The sequence below is a fragment of the Chrysochloris asiatica genome, unplaced genomic scaffold, assembly GCF_000296735.1.
Source record: "Chrysochloris asiatica unplaced genomic scaffold, ChrAsi1.0 scaffold00085, whole genome shotgun sequence".
In the NCBI taxonomy this organism is placed as follows: domain Eukaryota; kingdom Metazoa; phylum Chordata; class Mammalia; order Afrosoricida; family Chrysochloridae; genus Chrysochloris; species Chrysochloris asiatica.
The window spans coordinates 3,957,008-3,964,824 of NW_006408603.1; the positions used below are offsets into that span (position 1 = coordinate 3,957,008).

At 41.3% G+C, this 7,817-nt stretch overlaps 2 protein-coding genes across 2 annotated transcripts in view; one reads left to right on the plus strand and one right to left on the minus strand.

Annotated features, from left to right (window-relative positions):
• The window catches only part of SLC16A1 (solute carrier family 16 (monocarboxylate transporter), member 1), a 35,805-nt gene that overhangs the window by 3,321 nt on the left and 24,667 nt on the right, over positions 1-7,817 (plus strand). The window lies entirely within an intron of this gene.
• LOC102833919 (ribonuclease P protein subunit p25-like protein-like) lies at positions 6,249-6,740 on the minus strand. Its single transcript, XM_006865987.1, has one exon. It carries the CDS (start codon positions 6,738-6,740, stop codon positions 6,249-6,251), a length of 492 nt encoding a protein of 163 aa, XP_006866049.1.

Here is a 7,817-nt window from a genome sequence, read left to right on the forward strand (position 1 = left end):
TGATGTATTTGAGTTACGGTGTTGGGGGAGAATATTGAAAGTGCCATGGGCTGCCAAAAGAACCAATAGATCCATTTTGGAAGAAGTACAGCCAGAGTGCTCCTTAGAGGCCAAGATGGCCAAACTTTGTCTCTCATACTTCGGACGTATTGTCAGGAGGGACCAGTCACTGGAGATGGATCTCATGTTTGGTAAGGTGGAGGGTCAGAGAAAAAGAAGAAGATCCCCAACAAGATGGATTGGCCAAGTGGCAGCATCGATGGACTCAAACGTAGCATCAGTAGTGAGGTTGGCCCAGGATCAGGCAGTGTTTCGTTCTGCTGTGCATAAAGTTGCTATGAGTCAGTGTCGACTCAATGGCACCTAACAACAACAACATCCATAAGCAAAGGTCTAGTTCATCAAATTGTAGCAATTTATGTTTGGTCCCTATATCAAACTTCTTTATCTTCATCTGGTTGCGTTCTGATCAGCTAGCCATCCAAGCTATGTCAAATGTTTGGGAATTCTTGCACACCTTCTCCCACTTCAGGCTAGCTGGCCACTTCATTCTCAACTCTAGTCTCCAGTGGCTAGGTCAGTGTCCATGGTTCAGAAGTTCATTTGTTCTTGTTGTTGTTAAGTGCCGTTGAGTTGGTTCTGACTCATAAGGAACCTGTAAAAAGTTGTCGAGGAGTGGCTGGTGAGTTTGAATTGCTGACTTTGCTGTTCAAACTGACCCTGCAGTTCAGTGCATTATCCTGTACACCACAGGACTCCTATGCCTCCCTAAACATCAGATTAACCAGTCCTTTCTCTTCTCTCACTTATCTCAAAGTCAACGGGTACCTATGGAACATGTACAAACTTAGCCCATATCTTCATTGCTGCATTTCCCTGACATCTATTCACAAGTAGACCATGTGGTCCCCAGCTAGCATACAAGACTGCTCATGTGATCCCTTTGAGTTTCAGTCTTAGAAGGGAGATTGCCCTGATGGGCTCATGTCTCTTGCCTTGATGGCTCCAAGGCAAACAGCTCACTTGGTATTCTAACAGCCAAATAGTCTGCTCTTTTTCTGCTGGTCTTTCTTTCAAGAAATATCTTCTGTTCCTTTAGCCTTTTCAGGCTGGACTGCATGTCTTTCCTTTAAGGAATGTCCCAATTTAGAAGGTTCTGGGTGGGGCTCAGGATTCCACCTGAGGCCCCATCCCCACCAAGACTTAACAAAAAACCTATTTTCCAGGGCAAGTTCTAATTCCCCTTTTAGCTAATCCAAGCAGTTATAGACTTACAAGCTTTCTGTAATCATATTTCCCAATATTCCTTTCTATCCCACTTAAAGATCTTTTTCACAATAGAAGGCAGGGGAAAACAACATCCACAAGACAGTCAAGTACCTTAATATAATTTCCCCTCCTTTACCCATTCCGACTGTGTTTGGATCCCTGTATCACAGAGTCCTCTTGTTCAAAGGTTGTGTATGCATCACTATTTACCCCATCCCATTTATCCCATGCATGCCTCCCTAAGTCTACCCCTATATTCCTTGTTCATTTTCGTCCCTACCCCTTTTTGTGTAGTGCCTTCCCCCACTTTGTATATTTCCCTCCCCATCATCCAGCTACCATGTTTCTATCCCCTAACCCATGAATTACTGACCCCTCCCCTCCTACCCCTTGTTACTGTTGTTAAGTGCTGTAGAGTCGGTTCCAACTCATTGCAACCCTGTATAAGGTTTCTGAGGAGCAGCTGGTGAGTTCAAACTTCTGACCTTGTGGTTCAAACTGACCTTTCAGTCCAGTGTGTTACCATGTACCACCATAATAGGATTTCACCTTCCACCCCTGGTAACCATCAAATACTTTTTCTTTTAGATTGGAAATCCTTTCTTAAGCTTTTACAATAATGGTCTTATGCAATATCTGTTCTTTTGTGACTAATTTCACTCAGCATAATGTCCTTAATCCAATAATGTCCATAATCCAAGTTATGAGGTGTTTTGCAGCTTCATCATTATTCTTCAAGGTAGCATAGTATTCCAATGTGTGTATGTACCATAGTTTGTTTATCCATTGTTCCATTGATGGACACTTAGACTGTCTTCATCTTTTTACTATTGTGAATAGTGCTATGATGAACATTGGTGTGTATATATCTTACTCATGTTCTGGCTCGTATTTCTTGTGAATATATACCAAGTAGAGGAATTACTGGATCGTAAGGCATTATATTTCCAACTTTCTGAGCAAGTGCCATACCATTTTCTAGAGTGGCTGAACCATTTTACAGTCTCACCAACAATGTAGGAGGGTCCTAGTCTCTCCATACCCTTGCCAGTATTAGTTGTCCTCTGTTTTTTTTTAACTTAGTGATTAATGCTGGTGTGAGATGGTATCTCATTGTTTTGCTTTGCATCTCTCTAATGGCTAATGATCGTGAACTTTCTTTATATGTTTGTTGGCTGCCTGAATGTCTTCCTTGGTGAAGTGTCTGTTCCTTGCCTGTGCCCATTTTTCAATTTGGTTAGTTGTCTTTTTCTTTTAGAGGTGTTATTTCCTATAAATTTTAGAGATTAGTCCCTTGTCTGATACATCACTGCAAAAAATTTTTTCCCATTCTGTGGGCTCCCTTTTTACTCTTTTGGTAAAATCTTTTGATGTACATAAATTTCTAATTTTTAGTAATGTCCCAGTCATCTGTTGTTTGTGTGATTTTTGCAGTGTTTGATGGTCTATGGATACTAAGTATTTTGAGTACCGTGGAGTCGGTTCTAACTCATAGTGACCCTGCACAGGGTTTCTGAGGCTGTAAATCCTTATGGGAGTAGAAAGTCTCATCTTTCTCCCCTGGAACAGCTGGTAGTTTTGAACTGATGACCTTGAGGTTAGCAGCCTGATTTGTAACCACTACACTACCAGAGCTCCCAAGCTCTGATATACCAAGTATTGTTGTTATTATGTGCCATGGAGTCGGTTTTGACTCATAGCGACCCTGTACAGGGTTTCCGAGGCTGTAAATCTTTACAGGAGCTGAAAGCCTCATCTGTCTCCTGCGGAACAGCTGGTAGTTTCAAACTGCTGACCTTGCGGTTCACAGCCTGATTCATAACCACTACACTACCAGAGCTCCTTGTACCAAGTATCAGAGCCCTTAAATTTTTCCCTATTTTTTGTTGATGATCTTTATAGTTTTGGGATTTACATTTAGGTCTTTAATCCATGTTGAGTTAGTTTTGGTATATGGTAAGAGATATGGGTCTTGGTTCGTTCTTTTGTAACTTGATTTCCAATTTTGCAAACACCATTTATTGAAGAAACTATCTCTTCTCTAATTTCGTGTATTTTGACCATTTGTTAAAGGTCAATTGACTGTATATGGATGATTTTACTTCTGGGTTCTCAATTCTGTTCCATTGCTCTAGGTATCTTTCATAGTACCAATATCAGGATGTTTTGACAACTGTGGCCTTGTAGTAAATATTGAAATCAGGAAGGGAGAGGCCTCCAACTTTGTTCTTCTTAAACAATGCTTTGCTTATCCAAGGCCTATTTATCTTTCATATATGGTTCATGATTGTTTTTTCTATCTCTATAAAGAATTTTATGGAATTTGGATTGGGATTTCATTATATCTGTAGATTGTTTTGGGTAGTATCGGCATTTTCACAATGTTAAGTCTTTCTATCCATGAGCATGGTATATTCTTCCATTTTTGTAAATCTCTTTGTTTCTTGTTAGTTGCGTTTTGTAGTTTTCTTTGTATAGGTCTTTTGTTTCTCTGGTTAGATTTATACCTAGATATTTCATCCTTTGGGTGGCTATTGTAAATGGTACTCTTTTTCTAATGTCCTTTTCAGAGCTGTCTTTATTAGTATAAAGGAATACAACTGATTTTATGTGTTCATCTTGTACCCTGACACTTTGCTGAATTTTCTAATGAGTTCCAATAATTTTTTCACTGAGTCTTTGGGATTTTCTATGTTTAGTATCATATTCTCTACAAATAGAGTTTTACTTCTTCTTTGCCAATTTAGATGCCTTTAATTGGTGTGGTGCTGTGGGCTAATGCATCAGACTGCAAAGTCATTTGAACTGCAAGGGCAGTGGCTCAAGATCACTAGCTGTTCCTTGGAGACCATATACAGGATTGCTATGGGTCAGAATCAACTCAACAGCACTTAACAACAATAATTTTTCTTTCTTGCCTTGGAGCTTTGGCTAAGACTTCCAACACAACATTCAGTAGGAGTGGTGATAAAAGGGCATCCTTGTCTAGTTCCTGTTCGCAAAAGAAATACTTTCAGTTTCTCTCCATTGAAATTGATTTTGACTGTTGGTTTTGTATATATGCTCTTAATTATGTTGAGGAATTTTGCTTCAATTCCTACTTTTTTGAGTGTTTTTTTTATCAAGAATGGATGTTGGATTTTGTCAACTGCCTTTTCTGTATCAATTGATAAGATCTTGTAATTCTTTTCCTTTTTTTCAAAATTTATATGAGGGATTCTGTTGATTGTTTTTTTCATATTGAACCATCCTTGCATCCCTGGTATGAATCCTGCTTAGTCATGATGTATTATTTTCTTGATAGATGGTTGAATTTTATTGGCTAGGATTTTGTTGAGAATTTTTATATCTATGTTCATTAGGGATATTGGTCTATAATTTTCTTTTATAGTGATATCCTTCCCTGCTTTATTTATGAGGATTATGTTTGCTTCATGAAATGTATTAGGGAGAGAGAATAAACAAGATGGCAGAACGGGTGGACGTGCCATGAGGAGCTCTGTCAGCAACAACACAGAATATTGAACCAAGCAGGCTTAGGGGATGGTCCCAGAACTCTTAACCACATATAAAGGAATATTTAGAAATTTGGAAGGCTTACAGCCAGTAGAATTTGTAGCAGAAGCAAGAAACCCTATACTTTCTAATCCAAGGTGCTCAGCAGCTCCCTGAGTGACCATCTTGGGTGAGACCAAGTGGGGGAAGGATCAGAGAAGCCATGAATGCCTGACAGAACTGCAGAGATAAAAGCATGGACATTCTTTTTTTTTTTTTGTGGGGGGTGGTGGTATCTGTTCATTTGTCTCTCACTGTCTGTGCACCTCCATTCTGGTGACTAGAGGGGGTGCCTGTGTGAGTGGCCACCCCACCTACACCCCCGAAGGGGTTTATTACGCATGCACACAGACTTCCTAAAAATGTAAAGGGACAGTTTCCACTTAAAAGCAAACAGCAGTGCAAAATAGCCACAGCCAGCCCTGAACTGTTTATCACTAAGAAAAAGGCCTGAACAGGAGTTGTGGAGCAGCACAGGAAAACTAAAAATAAAACAGGCCAAAAATTAAATCCTAAGTTATATCATAACGACCAACAGAGGCATCTTGAAATTTCTCAGAAAGAAGAGTGAAAAGGAAATCCCATCTCCTGATTACATTTACCTGGAGACAATCAGAAAGCATAAGAAATACCAAAACACAAATCCATCTAAGTGCTAAGGTCACAGCTAACTGCTGAATATGCTCAAAATACAGAAACAGATAATCATATCAGCTATATCCAGAAATGGGATAAAGTGACTGAGACAAATGATCTGGAGGTTGACCTACTCTCCATACTGGAAGATGGGCAGGCTTTAGAAATGCCTGATAAGGAATTCAGAAAAAAATGTTTATAAAATGTATCAAAACACTTTACAATGGAGTTGAGAAAAATAAGGAAGAAGTCAGGAAAGTGCTAAAGGAACAATAAAATAAGATAGATACAGCATTGGAAACAATTCAAAACCTACAGAAAGACGTCCAAATGATTAATAATATATTATCAGATATGGACAACACACTGAAAGGCCACAGAAGTAGAATTAAAGAGAGGGAAGCCAAAACTAGTGAGCTGGAAGATAATCTCTCTCTCTCTTTTTTTTTTTTCCAGACACATAGGAAGAATCTTTATTTCCTCATTCCCTGAACTTCTGTTTAGAGGCAGATGAGAGGGACTGTAGGTGGAAGGCAGAGTGAGTCCTTCTAAGCAGTACTGAACACAACAGAGATTCAACATGTGCCACTCTTCATAGCAACCCTTTCCCCCAGCACCAAGCGAAAGGGTAGCAGGACCCACTTCTGTGGATTCAAGCCTTGTTGAGGATTTTGAACAGTTAAGAGGGGCTAACTAGAGAAAGCACAGTCATCCTGACAGTCAGATCTAGAGAACAGAGTTCCAGTCTACCAGACACAGATCTGGAGGACAGGGCTCAGGGCAGGTTCTCAGGACCAGGTGTCTCGAACCCTTCTTCGGGGTCGGGGGCCAGAGTTGGCGTGGGAAGTGGAGCCCAGGCCAGGGAGTGCTCCCGGGGGCTGGTAATCACATTCATTAGGGTCCAAGGGTTCGCGGCTGAGCAGGACCCACACCGCAAGCACATGGCGGCGCACCGTGAGGGGGTCGAGGCTGGTGTCAGGTGAGGTTGGAACCCAGCTGTCCTCAGTCTCCAGGAAGTGCAGCTTGGTAAGCTGGTGCAGCCCTGGGACACGGTGCTTGACAATCTCAGCACAGCTGACAGCCTTGCCTATTACCCGGCCAGAACCAGAGAACACCACATGGCGAGCATTGCCCCTTTCTAACTGGCTCAGTGCCAGCTCCAGCAGGTTGCGGATTTTGCTACCATCTTGGACCCGCATATCCAGGGTATTAGGAGGTAGCTGGGGCATGGGAGAAGGTGCTGGGAGCTCCACAAAGCCAGCTTTCCAGTAGTGCTGCATCCTGCTTGCTCCTTGTTGTGGTCGTCGGTGATGTGCTGCCCTCACCGCCGCTGCGCCTGCTGCACACCTGGAAGATAATCTCTTAATACTACTGAGATAGGAGAACAAGCAGAAAAAAGGATTATAAAATCTAAAGAAGGTCTAAAATTCATGTTGGACAACATGAAGAGGAATAACTTAAGAATTATCGGCATTCTGGAACACACAAGCACACAGAGGAGATAGTTGAAGAGCTCCTGTAAGAAAATTTCCCTAACATCCTGAAAAGTGAAAATATAAGCATTAAAGAAGCTCAGTGAACACCAGGAAGGATAGACCCTAAAAGAGAAGTACCAATACATAGCATAATCAAGCTCTCCAAAATCAAAGATAAGGACAGGATCCTGAAAGTAGCTAGGGAAAAAGAGAAGTGTAACATACAAAGGCAAGGAAATCAGATTAAACTTGGGTCTCTCAGCAGAAACCATGCAGGCAAGAAGTCCATGGGGAGACATATATAAAACCCTGAAAGAAAAAAACTGCAGACCAAGAATCCTCTACCCTGCAAAGTTGTCAATCAAATACAAAGGTGTAATCAAAACATTCCAGGATAAACAGAAGCTAAGGGCTTTTACCAAAGCCAACCCTGCGATGAAAAGCATCTTAAAGGGAGTTCTGTGGACTAAGAACCAAGAACAGACAACAACCAGAGATTCATGTATGTGGCAGTATCACTCAGAAGTCAATCAACAAATGGAAGAGTGAAGAACAGAACAAAACTATAAGAACAAATTCAGAGGATCTTGGAGGTCAGTCTATGATCAAAACAATTACAATGTGAAAGAAGGTAAACACAGAGGAACAGAGATCCAGGTGGTGAGAAGGTTGGAGAGATTACAGTATAAAATAGACTGTCTTAAATGGAGGGAAAAGTTAATGGAATATAAGGTAACCAAAATGGTGGGGTTGGGGTGAGGGGTTTAGGGAGAGGTGGAGGGAGGCGATGGTAGAGCACAGGGTAAGGGCAGACACATCATAGTTCAGGCATTGGGGAGGGCAATACAATAAGGGGGAGGAGGTGGAAGAACAAGGTAGATA

Excerpts from the sequence above, each read along its gene's own strand:
- LOC102833919 (XM_006865987.1), bottom strand. The coding sequence starts at position 6,740 with ATGCAGCACTACTGGAAAGCTGGCTTTGTGGAGCTCCCAGCACCTTCT.